The sequence below is a fragment of the Alligator sinensis genome, unplaced genomic scaffold, assembly GCF_000455745.1.
Source record: "Alligator sinensis unplaced genomic scaffold, ASM45574v1 scaffold241_1, whole genome shotgun sequence".
Lineage (NCBI taxonomy): Eukaryota > Metazoa > Chordata > Crocodylia > Alligatoridae > Alligator > Alligator sinensis.
The window spans coordinates 3,024,254-3,040,107 of record NW_005841894.1 but is presented as its reverse complement, the minus strand read 5'-3'; the positions used below and the strand labels follow the sequence as shown (position 1 = coordinate 3,040,107).

General features: G+C 41.9%; 1 protein-coding gene across 17 annotated transcripts in view; it reads left to right on the top strand.

Moving 5' to 3' along the window:
- Positions 1-15,854, top strand: part of KLF12 (Kruppel like factor 12) — a 488,339-nt gene that overhangs the window by 176,581 nt on the left and 295,904 nt on the right. For all 17 annotated transcript variants that reach the window (XM_006018139.3, XM_025197322.1, XM_025197321.1 and 14 more), the window contains one exon: positions 9,025-9,114. In XM_006018139.3, coding sequence (XP_006018201.1) covers positions 9,025-9,114 — 90 coding nt within the window. The remainder of the gene's footprint in view (positions 1-9,024; positions 9,115-15,854) is intronic.

The window sequence follows — 15,854 nt, the reverse complement described above, 5'->3', positions numbered from 1 at the left end:
CAGGGGTCCAATGTTGCCCCTGCTTTTCCTCCGGCTCCCCACATATCTGAAAAAGGACTTTTTATTGTCCTTGATGTTCAAAGCTAGTTGGAGTTCAGTTGCAGCCTTGGCTTTCCTGGTATGCTCCCTACAGGACTGGACCAGTGCAGAATAATCCTCCTTGGAGGTGACTCAAGGTAGGAGCGAGGACCACTTCCCTAGAAAGTTGGTTCCAGATCCTAGCTACCCTGACAGTGAAATAGTGCCTCCTAATCTCTAACCTGAACCTGAACCTTATAAGTCATAGTTTTGCAGACAAGGGTACTATTTGCAAAATTACTTCCTTTAAGAGTTTCAGGTTTACATTTAAACCATCAAATTTAATGTTTTTCCTCCCTAGCTGATACTAGATTATTTGAAAAGGGGAATGCGAGTGGTTCTGTCTCTTACAGTTAAACTACATTATGAAAATTGAAGAAGTTGATAACACTTATAACCCATTATGTACTCCTACCACTTGGATAAAGATGAAATTATTTAATTACTTGAAGTCATTCAGATCATTATGAAAATATTTGTTCATGCTACCAAAATGAAGACAATGGTAAAAGCTTCAGGAGGTCTTGGAAGTATCAAAGTTCTTCAAGATTAGGAGTCTAACGAGTTACTTGTTAAATAACTCACAAAGCACTTGATCCTTGCAGGAGATCAAATGAAGTTCATTAGAGAGCAGCATGACCACACTAGTAGGGGTGCTGAAAATGGTGAACACTTACCAAGGACATGAAATCTACCTCACTGTGAAGAACTTTTCCCAGATTGGGTATCAGGAAAAAGCTCTTCATTGTTAGAACATCATTGCTGACAATCCTGTGATTCAGTGATCTCTGCCACAGCTCACTGATGGATCTTGAGGTAACTTAAGAGACCAAGCCACAGATCCATCTGCAGAAGTTGCTGGTCTTTCTGCAGGGGAGACTAGGCTATAGGCTGGGTTGTCCCTCTTTTTCCTTCCTTTACTGTCTCCTCTCTGATTCAAGGGCAAGACAGTTTAACTTGAAGTGCGGTGGCTGGTTGGTTGAGATTCCAGCACCATTGGAGTCAGTTAGCAGCCAGCTCCTCCCAGCTCTTGACATCAGTGTCTGTTATCTTGAGGTACGCCTTCAGTGTATCCAGTTAGAACTTTTAGAATGAGTACTGCTAGACCAACGAGGCAGTGGCATAGACTACCACCTAGGTAAGTTGTAGACTCTCCATCATTGGAGGTGTCCAAGAAGAGGTTGGGTAAGCGTTGGTCAGGGATGATCTAGGAGTAGCCATGCCTATGCTCTACTATAGATATTTCCCATGCTTTGGGGCTATACTGGTTGCTGCATGGGGCTAGGAAGGTGTTTCCCTTCCCCTCTCCCCCCTTGCTACACTTTTTTTTTCATTTCCTTCTTCAGAAACATTGGGTGTTGGTTGAAGCCAATGCTGGGGATTTTGACTGGGGCGTGCCAATGCTTTGACTGGAACAGAGGTTCCTGCTTAGAAGGTCTTGCCCCTCTACTCAGGGTTAGGTAGATTGTCATATTTGGGGTCAAAAGAAATTTTACCCATTGGTCAGATTGGTATGGATTGTGGGAGTTTTGTCTTCCTTTGTAGCAGAGAGCATGGCCCTCTTCCTCGGATTTCTCAAATGTATTTTAAAAACCCTTGCAGTAGCAGGACACAGCCGCTGTTGTACGCCCTGCTTTTTCCTGTGGCATGTTAGGATGCTACGCCTTATGGTAGGACCCCACACCTAATGTGGTAGCATAGGTAGGGTTAACTGTATAGTTTTAGTAACAGGTTAGACAAGGATTTGTATGGGCTATTTCGGATGGTCCAGCTTTAGATAGAAAATTGGACTAGATGACTTCCAGAGATCCCTTCTAGCCCTACTATTCTATGATTTGCATTTGCAACAGATACAGGTAAGAGTCTGTACATAGCACAATTACTGTAAAGTAGCTAGCACCCTGTAAAGTTGCATCCTAGCATACCTTGAAGGAATTGTTTTTGAGGTTCTGGTAGTCTTGCAGACATCTGAGAGCACTGTACCCAATTTCCATCACAAGGCACAGAGCAGTTGGTGGAGAACATGCTTCATAGGAGGCTTTCAGAGAATCTCAGATTGGTCCTTGGGGACTTTCTTTGCCCACTTCAACATTCAGCTGTTCCGGCACAACTGAGATTCTCTTTTTTAAATAATTGCAGTAATTGGCAATTCCAGAGAGGTCTTTGGTGTGTTCATATTCACTGGATGGCAGTTTACACACCTGTGTCATCTTTCTACCATGGCTACCTGTAATACACATGCAGGCGCAGAGGTCTGGCCCATGTGCCTATGATGCCACTGTTTTCTTTGGGGTAGAATATCTGATAGCTCCACCACACTGGTGATAACCAAATAATAGTGATTTAATTCTCTTTTGTGCACCATATGTAATAATTGTGTACAAACTGGTTGTAAACATCCTATTTATTCTGATTCAGTTTTAGTTTATAGCTACAATGCATAGGTCAAAAGCCTTGCTTCATTAAGATACTGGTCTGTGTCATTACCGTGTCCTCTTTACTTATTAAGGAAGCCAAAAATTACCTTAAAGTTGTTCAAAATGTAATCACGAGATGTTGATTTTTTATTTCTGGCAAAAACATTTCCCCCTTCTTTTACTATTAAAAAAAATGGTTAAACAAGATCTGATCAAACTTCCAACAAAAAGTCACCTCCAGGCAGAAACCAATCTTATTAAATTGAATAGGGGAGGAATGCTTCAGCAAGTGAGTTTTGCACATAAGAAGACAGTTCAAAAGATGCATGTCAAATGATAATGCTTTTGCAACCTTAACAATTGAGTTTGCTGCTCCTTAATAAATGAAAGAGGCAGCTCAGTATGCAAGTCTGGGTGTGTTTTGTGCTTTCAGCATAGTGGGCACATCTAAACATACGCTTTATTGTGGAATCGACTAATTAGCTCCGCTGTAAAGTGTCCCCATCTATACATGTGTCCCTATTAGGGCAGAGTAAAATAATTAACTCTAGGATAGTACTGTCTGGGACAAGTACTATCCTATTGTGATATTTTTTAGCACACCAAAATACACATGTATACAGTGACCACAGGTGCTGGGGCATGAAGGTGCTACAGTACGGGGCTGCCTGCTGGCTAGTCCTACGGTGTAGCACCCTCGTACCCCAGCCAACCTCTCTGTAGCATGCTGAGCTGGGGTTGAGCAGCTTTGGACTGGCAGGTTGACCCCTGGGACCTCCTGACAGCTGGGCCTGCTCCACCCTGGCACAGTGTGCTAAGGTCCCAGGTGCACGTGTAAATGCTATGCCCCAGAACAATAAACTCCAGTGTGAATTGTGCTGGAGTTTATTACTACATGCTAATTGCACATGTAGATGTACCCAGTGAGTATCAAAATAAACATTTAGAGGCTAGGATTGATAGCATGAAGAAATGCATGTTTATCTCTAGGATCATTTGGTTTTATAGATTCTGGAGAGGAGATGTTTTGATTAAGGTCATTCAGACTTAGGTTTGATTATGGCTTCTGTTTAGGTCTATTTAGTTGCTACATTTTTAGCTATATTGATGATCTGAGTATGCCTGACAAACTGGGGGAGAAAGAAGGAGTGTTACATCAGTTCAGTTCTGGTCACCTTCAACTTGTGCTGTACTGGGGAAGCTAGAGGTTTGATCACATAGTACACAAAGTAGGTGGGGCAAAGTCAGGGAACATAGGTTGAAAAATACACTGACCCAATGTATCATTTTGGCAGACCTTGTTAGTGTGGCTGCTCCTTCCCTGAGCATAATAAATTAAAGCTGCTTCCTGCACATGGGGGCAGGCAATGAGCCTGGCCCCAGTCAGGTGTGAATGCTCCATCTGTTGTGGCTGACCAAAGAGATGCAAGAGGGAATACAGTTTACATCCTCTACCTCTGTGAGGGTGAATAAGCCCATTTTTGATTACAGACTGTATTCAAACCTTAGCAAGCATTTGCTGAATGGTTTTGAGCATTCCGGAGTGCGAATGCTGGTTATAACAGAGCATAGGTTTAACAGATCTGTCGTCTGCAGGAACACTGGGCCAAATGTTTTATCTTTACTTGGGTTTTTGGTTGTAGCCGTGTTGGTCTAAGGACATAGGCAGGCCGGGTTCTTTGGGTAGACGTGATATCTTTTATTAGACCAGCTGCGTAGCTGGAAAAAAGTTCTTTGCAAGCTTTCAGGCGCAATCACCCCTTTTCAGGCACAGGGAGTCTTTGCTGTTCTGTTTACCTGTAGCTTGCAGACTGGATCTGCTCAGGCAGAAACAGGTGAGGTTCATGGTTTCAATCAAGTCTAACATTGTCCAATAAATTATGAGTGAAAAATGTGGGATCTTGCTTTTGCAATCATTTCCAGTCCAAATTATACACGATCCAGTAGCTAGAACTGTTCACTGTATTAATTCTTTAGACCAGAACTTAAAAGGCAGAACTACTCTTTTAATAAATATGATTTTAGACAACGAATTGGGGGTGGGGGGGGGGCGGGAGGACACCCATGAAAATGTAGTTAAATGTAAATGTGCTAAATGGTACATGAACAAGTCAGGTTTCCGTGATTTATCAGTTTTAAACTTCAAAGACTCTGGTTAGCTTGCATTTTTAAGACTAATGAGTTTATCACAGCCAGTGGGAAAAACGGTTCGAGTATATCAGCTATAAATTGGTACAAAGCACTAAAAGGGACATTAGCCTCTAATCAGATTCTAACAGTTCATTAAACCTGCCTTTCCTGAATCGCTCTTTGTCTCCCCCCCTTCTGCTTGAGCCTCCTGTGCAAGGCAGTCTCTTGCCTATTACATTTGGGTAAGACCTCCTCAGGGATATGAAGCAATATCAGCTCATCCTTCTTTGTCTACAGACTAAACAGCCTAAGGGATCCTTTATTATGGCATAGTCCTGATTTTGCTGTAAAACTCCACTGTGCTTCTTATAAATCATGAAAGAGAAGGGACTTACTTGTTAGTGGAATAAAAGCTATAGTAGGTTTGGTATGCCAGGCTGGATGCTGTTCCTGCTCCACCCTAAACCACATCCAAACCACTGAAGTTAAGTGACGCCTTAGGACATAGGATCTATCCCTGATACGTAAACAATTCACCACCCTTGCTGGGAAGAGGCATTTTAAGTCTGGAACAATTTCTCTGAGCTATGTTCTGACATCCAAGTATCGCCCCCCAAGACTCTTAATAAATATCAAGGTATCCAAAACAGATTCCTTCTATCAAGGGTATTTAAGCTTGTAGCACTATGGGAACGTACCAGACAACAGAACAGCTGAACAACTCAACCTACATTTTTAAAGATTTAAAGGGAAACACTCTGCTAAAAAATTAGATATTTTCTTTGAAATTTTATAATTTGCTGGTTTTGTTTTCCAGGCAGTATCTAAGATTACTATAATGGAAAAATTAGACAAAACATTCTCCAGTTTTGTGACTTTGGTGTGTGTTGTGTAGTCAACTACACGTTTCTTCCTTCTCTAGATAGTTAGAACCATTTTCCCTCAAGCTGCTACATGCAGAGCAGTGGGAATCAAAAGGGAATCACTGGTCTGTCTGAAACCAGCACCTTGGTGAAATAGATTATACATTTATTTCCATCTTTCACTGTGGGTTATTCAAACAGCAATGGGGAAGAAAAACAATTTTAAACCCAGATTACTATGATTGTCAATCTCTGAAAACCGAGATTCTGGGGCATTTCTTCTAAAATTTCACCATGTAATTTAAATTTGCTGTCCTTTTCTGAAGCAGTCTTTTCCCAGAAAGGCACAATACTGAAGTTAGCACCACTTTTCACACTTCTAAACTCCCAAAACTTACTGAAAAATCAAAAGAAATTGTATGAAGAAATATGGTAATGAGTCTGTGCTTTCAATATTAATAAAAACTCCATGTAGCATTATACCAGTATTGCTGCCAGATTGTAAAAGAGGCTTCCCATTATAATCCACTGGGGAATGAAGACTAGTAGTTACTGTAGAAACTTGGATTTATGTCTCCATTCCAGCCTATGTTACTAATGAACTGTGCCACATTGAGCCAGCCAATTTCAACCTCTGTGTGCCTTTGGTTTCCCAGTTGGTAATATGGTGCTGGCCATACTGTGCTTTTGTAATGTAAGGAGGAGTATTGTGATGCTTAAGAGTGGACTGTCCCTGACCCTGTGCAAGAGAGAAGAAAAGGAGGAGATACCTTTGTATTCATTGGCTGGATCCAGACATGCAGGCACGTGTAGTTTGTGGCACTGCAAACCTCTTTGCAGCGCCACAAACCACATGAGTTGCACCGTACTTAGTGCTCGGTGCTGCTAATTTGCAGTGCCAGGGCAAAATTGGCTACTGGGATTTCCCAGAAGCATAAATACAAAAATAACCCTCCCCCTTCCCCCCCCCCCCCCCAAAAAAAAAAAAAAAGAGCAGCGCAAAACATGCCAAAGTAGCAAGCACTGGGACAAATACAGAGATGGGGGAGCATGGGATGCTCTCCAGCCTCTGCACACTGTAGAGCTGCTGTGCTGAGGCACCCTGCACCCTAGCTAGCCAGTCCCTGGTTGGTGGGTGCAGGGTGCCTCAAGACAGGGGAGCAGGCAGCCCAGGGCTGCCTGCTCCCCCATCTCGAGGCACACTGCCCCTCAGCCAGGCTGGGAGAGGCTGGCTAGGGTGTAGGGTGCCTCGGTGTGGGGGCTCCGCGGCACTCAGAGATAGAGGGGCAGGCAGCCCCATCTCCACATGCCGCTCCCTGGCTGACTAGGGCATAGGGTGCTTCAGCGCAGGGGATGGTGAGCCCATGCGGAGGCACCCTGTGGCCCAGCCACACCCCCTCCCCCCATGCAGTATTTGGAGCAGCGGGACAAGTGGAAGGTGCTGTATCTAGGGAGAAAGAACTGCCATCATACCTACAGGCTGGGGGGCAACATTCTCAGCTCAACAGAGGCAGAAAAAGATCTTGGAGTCACTGCTGACTACAGGATGAACATGAGTCACCAATGTGATGAAGCAGTTGGCAGAGCCAATCGCACCTTGTCGTGCATCCGTAGGTGCTTCACAAACAAGCCCAGGGAATTGATTCTCCCCCTCTAAGCGGCACTGGTCAGACCGCAGCTGGAGTATTATGTCCAGTTCTGGATGCCGCAATTCAAGCAGAACGCAGACAACCTGGAGAGGGTCCAGAGAAGAGCCACTCGCCTGATTTGAGGCCTGCAGGGAAGGCCCTACGAGGAAAGGCTAAGGGACCTTAACCTCTTCCTCCTCTCCAAGAGAAGGCTGAGAGGGGACCTTGTAGTGGTGTACAAATTCATAAGGGGAGAGCAACATGAAGTAGGTGATGATCTGTTCACCAGGGCACCCCCTGGAACAACAAGGAGCAATGGCCATAAGCTACTAGAGAGAAGGTTCAGGCTGGACATTAGGAGAAAGTTCTTCGTGATCAGGGTTGCCAGGATCTGGAATGGGCTCCCAAGGGAGGTGGTGCTCGCCCCATCCTTGGGGGTCTTCAAGAGGAGACTGGACAGGAACTTGGCTGGGATCACATTACCCCAGGTTTGATGACCCTTTTCTTGCCTGCCAGGGACAGGGGGTCAGAATAGATGGCCCACTGAGGTCCCTTCCAACTCTATGAATCTATGAAAAAGCACAGGGGCAGGGATGTGCACTGGGGCACAAAGTAGAGGCACAAATTTGTGCTGCTGTCAAGGCACACCCCGTCTTGTGTGGACCCAGCCATTGAGACAGGTTTGTACACAGTTTTGCTTTGGGACTATGCCTTCAACATGCAATGCATCCATTATTTGTAATAACAGTTGAAATATCCTTACAGAAGGTAATAGATAATTGCAAAGTGTTCTTGCTTAAGAAAGGTGAATACAACCCGGAGTGGGTCAGAGAAGGATGATCAGTGGAAAGGAGGGCCCATTTTACAAGAGGAGACTAAGACGAGGAGCTTGGCTGATTTAGTCAAAACTTGAAGCCTGAAAGGGGATGCTGTAACTCTATGTGAATACATCAGAAGGGGAGAAATACTATGTTGGCACAAGAACAGAAGGGTCTAAACTGGCCATAAATAAATTTACCCTGGAAATTAGATGGCTTGCTACTGCTGGTAGAATGAGGTTCTAGTTCTGGTACAGCTTTCCAACAAGAGTAAAGAGCTTAAAAAGAAAAGTTTTATGATGGAGCTTGGTAAGTTTATAAAACACATGTTCCACTGTAGCACAGAACTGGATTTGATGCAAGTGGCCCTTTCCATTTCTATAGTCCCAATTTAAAATGACCTAATAGCTTTCTTCTGGTGTGTCTTGCTCACCACTCCAGTAGCAACTCCACTCTTCATTCTTATAGGCAGCATGAAAAGCAAGACATTTGGGAATACAGTTGCTCAAGTGTACATGAACTTTTGCAGCCTGTCTCTATGTGGAATTATTTATAAATATCCATATATACAAACACTAAATTGACAACATGTAAGATTGAAATTTGGGTCATAGTGAATAATACAGAACCAACTTGATATGGTAAAGGTATAGGTAAGGTAGGGTTTGAATTTAAAACATAATAGCCAGTTCTGAATAACTCAGCATAGACACTCTTATTCTGCGATGAGAGGCGCCCAATGCCGACGCTCATCAGACCCCAGAAAAGGTGTTGGTTGATATAGACAGCAGGACGGTGGCCATGGAAGTTGGAATCCGCTAAGGAGTGTGTAACAACTCACCTGCTGAATCAACTACCTTAAGTTAATAGCAGATATATCCTGATTATAACTACCCAACTTTTTCTTTTAAAAAAGAGGGTTCAGATTTAGTGTGTTGGTAAATTGAAGTTTAGTATCCTCTCTAAATTAACTTGAAGCAAAAACTAATACACCTGCACTGCATCTATGTTGTTATAAGTGAATTGAATCAAATGTGATTTTATCTGTTCATTTTGTGTTGATCGTTGGCCTCTCACTTTTTGTTCTTAGGACATCAGCACCTTTGAAAACAGAATGCTTATGCTTGATGGGATGCCGTCTGTCAGAGTCAAAACAGAACTGTTGGAATCTGAACAAGGGGTAAGTAGACATTTCCAGACAGTTTTCTCTTCCTCTTCATTGTATTGGTAATTTTGGCTTTATTTTCTGGTGGCCAGATTTTTCAGAACATGGTGTGCCTTTTTCCTTTGTTGTCATCTTGAAGCTCAATTCATAGAAAAAAATTCATAGTTTCTCTGGGAAACTATGAATTGCCAGTTTCTTCTCTTGGGATCGTGGAACAATCTGGTCTCTAAAGAAATTTTCTGGAAGAATGTGGATCATTACTTAGATGTAATATGGCAGAATTTTGGAGGTGATCTCAGCTATCCTATTGTGAGGATATTGGATCCATTCACTTAGCCTGCTCCCTTCTGTATTAATTTAAAAATTAAGTATTGTTCGGGTGGGAATGTAGATGCGTTGGAAGATTATCATTCTAGAGGACATCTTTCCTATAGTTAATGCTGAACTCATGGAGTTCTTTGAATATCATGAGAGACACCTTGACCTGGATTTTTGATTGAGTGGGTAGTAAGTGCTAGAGTGATGCTTCTGCAACAACCTGTGTGTCTGAGTAGATGAGATGCTGAATTTTCAGGACTTTTATGGATGTACTGCTCCATTCCTGGATATACACTGCAATAACTAAGTCATGGAGGTGTAGATAACCATGGCAAGATCTGTGTTTGATGGAGATACTGTCTGTGATGGAGCTGGTGATAGAATGGAGTACTACTTTATAGTATAGTTTTAGTATGTGGACATCCAGTTCCACTGAGACCAACAAGATACAAATGTTTCGATTCAACATCATGTTTTGAAGTTAGCTTCCCTCAGTAAGTGGAGGACATTACCTAGAGGTAGCTAGCACTGTAACTTATTTAGTTGTTCTTCCAGTGGCTTTATTTACATTTTAATAATGTGGGGGAGAGTGAATTGAGCTTTTGGGAGGAGTCTGATTTGAAAATTGGGAAGTTGGAGAACAATGGTTCCAGTTTTTTTCTAAGAGGAAAACCGTTTAAAGGAAATCACATTCACCCCTGGAGGTTCTTTAGGTGATACAGAAGTACCCTTAGCGGAGATAGGTGGATGCACCAGTGTAACAGTATAAAAGGTGAGAGGGTAAGAAAAATAGTATTATTTTATAAACCATAGTGGCAAAAAGACAGACCCATTAGTGGTAATTTTTACTATCTTCTGGATGTTTGCCAAAGCGCTCACAAAATGCTCACGTTTTCTTAAGACTACCTAGAAAGCAAGCATATAGTAAAATGTGTTTTAATAGGAGAGAGCAAATACCTGTGATGTGTACCACATACATTTTTAATAAAAAAAAGTTTCCAACTTTTACTGAAATGTGACTGGGAGACCTATTTGTGGTCTTGGAAGCTGGAAGGAAATGAACAATTTATTTAATTTTCTAATTTCCTTAGTTCTTTTTAATAATATTTTATGGATTTCTGTATAACTAGAAATGATGTCATCTCATTCCAGTGATTGAGGCTTTGGACAAAGAACTCAGTTTAGTTTGGACATTTGTGTGCTTCAGTACTAATTGGGACAAGAAAGTAGTGTCTGCTCAAATGCTCTTAATGATTCTTCATTAAGAGACAATCAATAAGTAGGCCATGAATTTTCCAGACGTATAACAGCAGTGGTGGCCATTAGGATGGCAGTTTTCCAGAAAAAAGCTTAACCTGAAGAAAGATGGCTGAACGAGGGGTTTAGTAAGTCTGTTAGGGCTTTTTCTAATAGGTAGACATGACATGTGGACATAATAGGCTACAAATATTTGAATAATGTGCTCGCCAAAGAGAATCTATGGAATTATTTCAGATGCTACCTGTCATAATTAGTACCAATGGAGTGAAAATGAAAAAAAATGAAGATTTAGTCTAGATAGTATGGAAAATATATTGAGATGGATCTGTTACATCATTGATCATCAGCAACCTCTTCCAGCTGTATACTGGAATGACCCAGTTAAGGTCAGAGGTGGATGAGAAGATAGACAGGCATTAGGCCCCAGCTGCCACCACTTCCACTACTGCTTTTCTCCACCGGGGCATGAGGAAGCTTCTTCCACTGAAGCCCTGTATCTACAGGCCAGATCCAATGGCTCTGTGCATTGGGTTTGGCCTGTGTGTCATAGGTTGCTGGCCCCTAAATTAGATTGTGAGATACTTAGCTGCTTCTGTTGCAATAGGTCCCAGAGGGCCCGATGGGATAAAACCACCATTGTGTTAGACCTATACAAGTATATAAGGCATAGTCTGCAACCGATGGAGGTCACAAACTAAGATAACATTCTGACCGTCCTAAAGGGAATGATGGAAGGTCCATCACTTAGGATTTTTAAAACCAGACCAGACACTACAAATCTGAGTATAAGAAACAATTCTTGGTTGCTGAGGAGATGAAATAGTGCAAAAAAGTGCATGGAGATACATATCTGAAGTTAAAACTGCTGGAAAATGGAGGTGAATTTTGGTACAAATGTAAGCTATGAATGTGTGTGGAAGCTGAAGGAATTGGGGGACTTGGCAGGGCAGGAAAAGAGGGCTTTAAAGGCAAGTTGAAAATACAATCAGTAACATCTTCTACATTGATTTGAGTTTTGATTTTGAGCATGGGGTTTCAGATCTAGCCAGGGTTGTGTATTTTAGATTTTGAATGGGTGCTTAAATGAAAGAATGGTGTCTGATGATTGGTTAGCATAAACGTCTTTCATTCTTTCTGGTAAAGATATTGCTTGCCTTAGACTCACACAACAAAAATATGAATGTTGTCCCTCTTGTAACTGCTCCATCGATAGTATAGATGACCAGAGTAAAATAATTCTCTCAAAATCACTTCGATGTGTGACTGTAAGTATAGCAAATATTACAGTGATGTAGTAATTTTTGCTGCAGTCTAAGAGTTGGAAGAAGTATGCACACAATTCTAGTAGTCACTCCTCATAGCTGGACATGACTTCCCTGTTGGAAGTATGTCTTTGTGTTTGAGTTTGTCATGACAGCAGTTCAGATTATGTGTTCCCAAGATAACTTCTCTTAATTTAACCTTGCCTGCTCTCTTAGATTACATGCCTTTACTGCAAAATTAGCACGTACTGGTTTAACACATGTGGAAAAACCCTATTACATAACCACGCTCGTGTCATCCACAGTGGTGCTGCACTAACTTGTATGCTGGTCTGAGTTTGTAGCAGTATGTCCCCTCATTCTTACTCATTTGTTAAACTGCATGAATTTACTCACATTGTATTGTGGGAGGACTTGCTGATTTTTCCAGAGCTCCTTTGTGGAAGTGCTTAGTTTACCAGTTCAGGAAAATTCAGTAAAGTTAACTGCTGGAAGAATACATAGGTTGATGTATTCTACATTTAATGAAAAGCAGAAAATCAAAGATGTAGAGTAAGCTACATGCTTTAGGGCATATGGGCAGTAGCTTGCCACTCTGAGGTCTTGATGAGGAGATCATGCAGGATGTGTGCAAGCCTGGAGCACTTAGGATGATATTTCCAGGCTGTAACACGATTGGAATCACCTGTGATTAAAAGGATACCTCCCTGGAGGGATGTGAGGAACACGTCCTATCCCTTAAATGCCAGGATGTGCAGATCATAGTATCATTGGAAAGTAGGACTGGAAGGGATTCAGTGCAGTCATCTAATCCAGTTTCTTGCTCAAGGGAGTATCATCCCTGACTAAAACCATCCCAGTCTAGGGTCTGTCCAACCTGCTCTTAAAAGTTTCCAGAGATGGGAAATCCACAACCAGTAAACTGTGAAAACTCTTCCTAATGTCTAACCTAAATTTCCTCTGCTGTAGTTTGAGGACCTTGCTCCTAGTTCTGTCCCTTATGGCCATAGAGAATGGCCTATATCCTCTTCAAAATTGCCCTTCTGGTATTTGAATACTGTTATCAAATCCCCTCCCCTAAATTTCTTTTCCAAATTTAATAATTCAATTCCAGAGGTGGCCCACCTGCAGCATGTGGCATATTGGGAAGGGGACAGGTAGGGGCAGAAAACAGAGCAGCAGACTTGGCACTTGGGGAGGGTGTGAGGTTGATTTGTGGTATGCCTGCCAAAAAGGTTGGCCTCCATTGTCCTTGTATTTTCGGCCTTTCCTCATAAGTCAGGTTTTTCAGGTCTGTACTAATTATCGTCGCCCTCCCCTGGACCCCTTGACTGCTTCAGGTGAGTGGCTAATCAGCAGGGATTCTGGTTTTCTCTGATTAAAAAAAAAATCCCCAATTTTTGGATTAAAAAAGGTAACCCCAAATTCACATTTTTCCATGATTAAAATGAAATACTACTAGGTATATATCTACATATTAGTGGTGTTTCATTTAAATCATAGGAAAATGTGGGCTTGGGGTTACTTTTTTAAATCTGAAAATTGGGGATTTTTTTTTAATCAGAGAAAACCAGGAACCCTGCTAATCAGTTTGGCACAGGCAATTCAATTATCAGTGCTGTGGAGGTTCACAAGGCAGTTATCCTAGAGATATACTGAGATAAATGAAGATTGGTAACTACCCAGGTAGTGAAGATTGGCAACATTGTGACATAAATAGGGGCTTCAACAAATAGGTTTGTGTTAGGGCTAAGGGTACTGATGGCACATATCTACCCATAATCTGTTTCCTTGGTAGAGCATATGCCTACATCAACTGCCCTCTTTCATGTACTTGAGAGGTGTAATCCCCGTCTAGATCTGTACGTTATTTCAGGTTGCGGTATCCTGGTGGAGAAAATGAGCAAGCCATCACAGCTGGCATTTTTTGCTGTTTGTTGGCCATCGTGCTAATCTGCCACCCTGTCCTTTGTATGCTACTGTTGCTGTTTTCACTGGAACTCTCTTACTTGCTGTGTAAGGGTGGAGTCATAGGCAATGTCTGCAAACAGTTTCTTGTTTCCGTCATTTGCTTGGCGGACTACAGGAGTCTGTCCACCTGTAGAAAAATCTCTGTGCATCTTTTGCAGCAAAGCATCTCAGGGCTTTTTTGTGCTCTCTGGTTCTTGTACCTCTGGCATAGCCTTGTGGTGCCATGGCAATTCACATCCAGAGTAGGTATCTCTGAAAAATGATTCTTGGATATCATCTCACTTTGTATGCTGTGGGTGGTCTGCAATATAGAATAGATAGTTTGGGGATTAAAATGTGGAGCAGAAAAAGGGAGGAGTTAAACAAGAGAGTGGAATTGTGGGACAAGAATAGAACACAAATGGTACTGATTAGCATGTCCTCTCACTGCAAAGTAGGCAGCTCGTCAGCTCAGGCTGAAATAAACACTGAGCTCAAGGTCATACCTTAGCTCTGTGTGCTAGTTCAGGTTTAAGGCAGACATGGTTCTTTGGGTAAGTCTGATGTCTTGTATTAGACCAACTAAAACAGTTACCCAAAGAACCTTGTCTGCCTATATCCTTAGACCGAAGCAGTTACAACCTACACCCCTGAAACATGGAAGATATCGGATTTTGCCATTTGAAATGGAAATTACACAACAGATCAGGTTTAAAGCATCCTGAAGCCTTGGTTACAGTATTTTCTATGTTGACCAGGCTTACCTTGCAATGAAGATATGTTCTGATTAGCAGGATTTTAAAAAGCACCATTTACTCGAGCTAAAGGTTTCTCTGTGTGTAAGTGGGATCTGGGCTAAGGACAATTCAAGTTAGGCGTAAGCTAATACTTCAATAAAGACGAGTCCAATGAGATGGAGGTCACTAGGTAAATATGGAACAAAGAGGTAGTTGTAAGCGGAATGGATTTCTGTTTGCTTTGAAATATTATTCGGCAGTTCTGCTTTGAGCATCTCTGTTAATTTAATGTAATTTTATAATTTTTGGCATTAGCAAAAGTAGATGCTTATTCATCCAGTGAACCACTGTCCTTAATTTTTGAATGGGAGATTTAATTCAGAGTATTGTTTGAGGTCTCCAGAAGACACAGCACTGCTTTAATGACTTTATCACAAGTGAAGAAAAAGCCTTGCATAAAAAGCTACTTCATCGCCCTTTAACAAAGCTTCATTATTACCTCCCCTACTGAGGAACAGGAGCTAGCATTGCTAATAAATTGATAGAATTGCCTTAGAAATGTGAATTTGCTTATCATTTAATATTCTCTGGTGACCTGCTGCTTGAGATCTCTTGATCTGCAGTAAAATCTTTGTATGTCAGTGCCCAGCTCAGACAAAAACATGTAAAGAAGCTAGGTTCCTACTTAAGGGGAAAGATGAGGTATTTCAGCAAGACAAATGTTCATGCTGATGCTGTGCCAAGGAGTACTTTAAAAAGAAATACTTTTCATTAATGTAACATGTAAGAACTGTCTAAATGACAATAGAGAATTGCCAATGAATTCATTATCAGATGGCTTCTGACAGTGTGTTGAGATATACTGTGTTAAGTGGCTTGACCACGAACTCTAAGGCTAGGTACAGACATTTAAAAAGCCTGAGGCAGAATCTGAGTTACGTGGTTATGTGTAAAGGGCGTAATTTAGATTGGGAATGAACAGAACACACATTCGGGAAGAGAGGGGGAGAGGGGAGCCAAATCTTAGACTGGGTTCTGCCATTTTTAAACCACTCACTGTGCGCCAAACTTCTGATCACTTATACCACCAGTAAAAGTCTGTACCTGACCTAAAAATCCTGTTGCTTATTGCAGTTTTATCTGGTCCAAATCCTGGGTATAACTGTGCTCACGTGTATAATATTATACATGTCCTGAAAGGAAATTTTGCATTCTTGGGTACAAAACT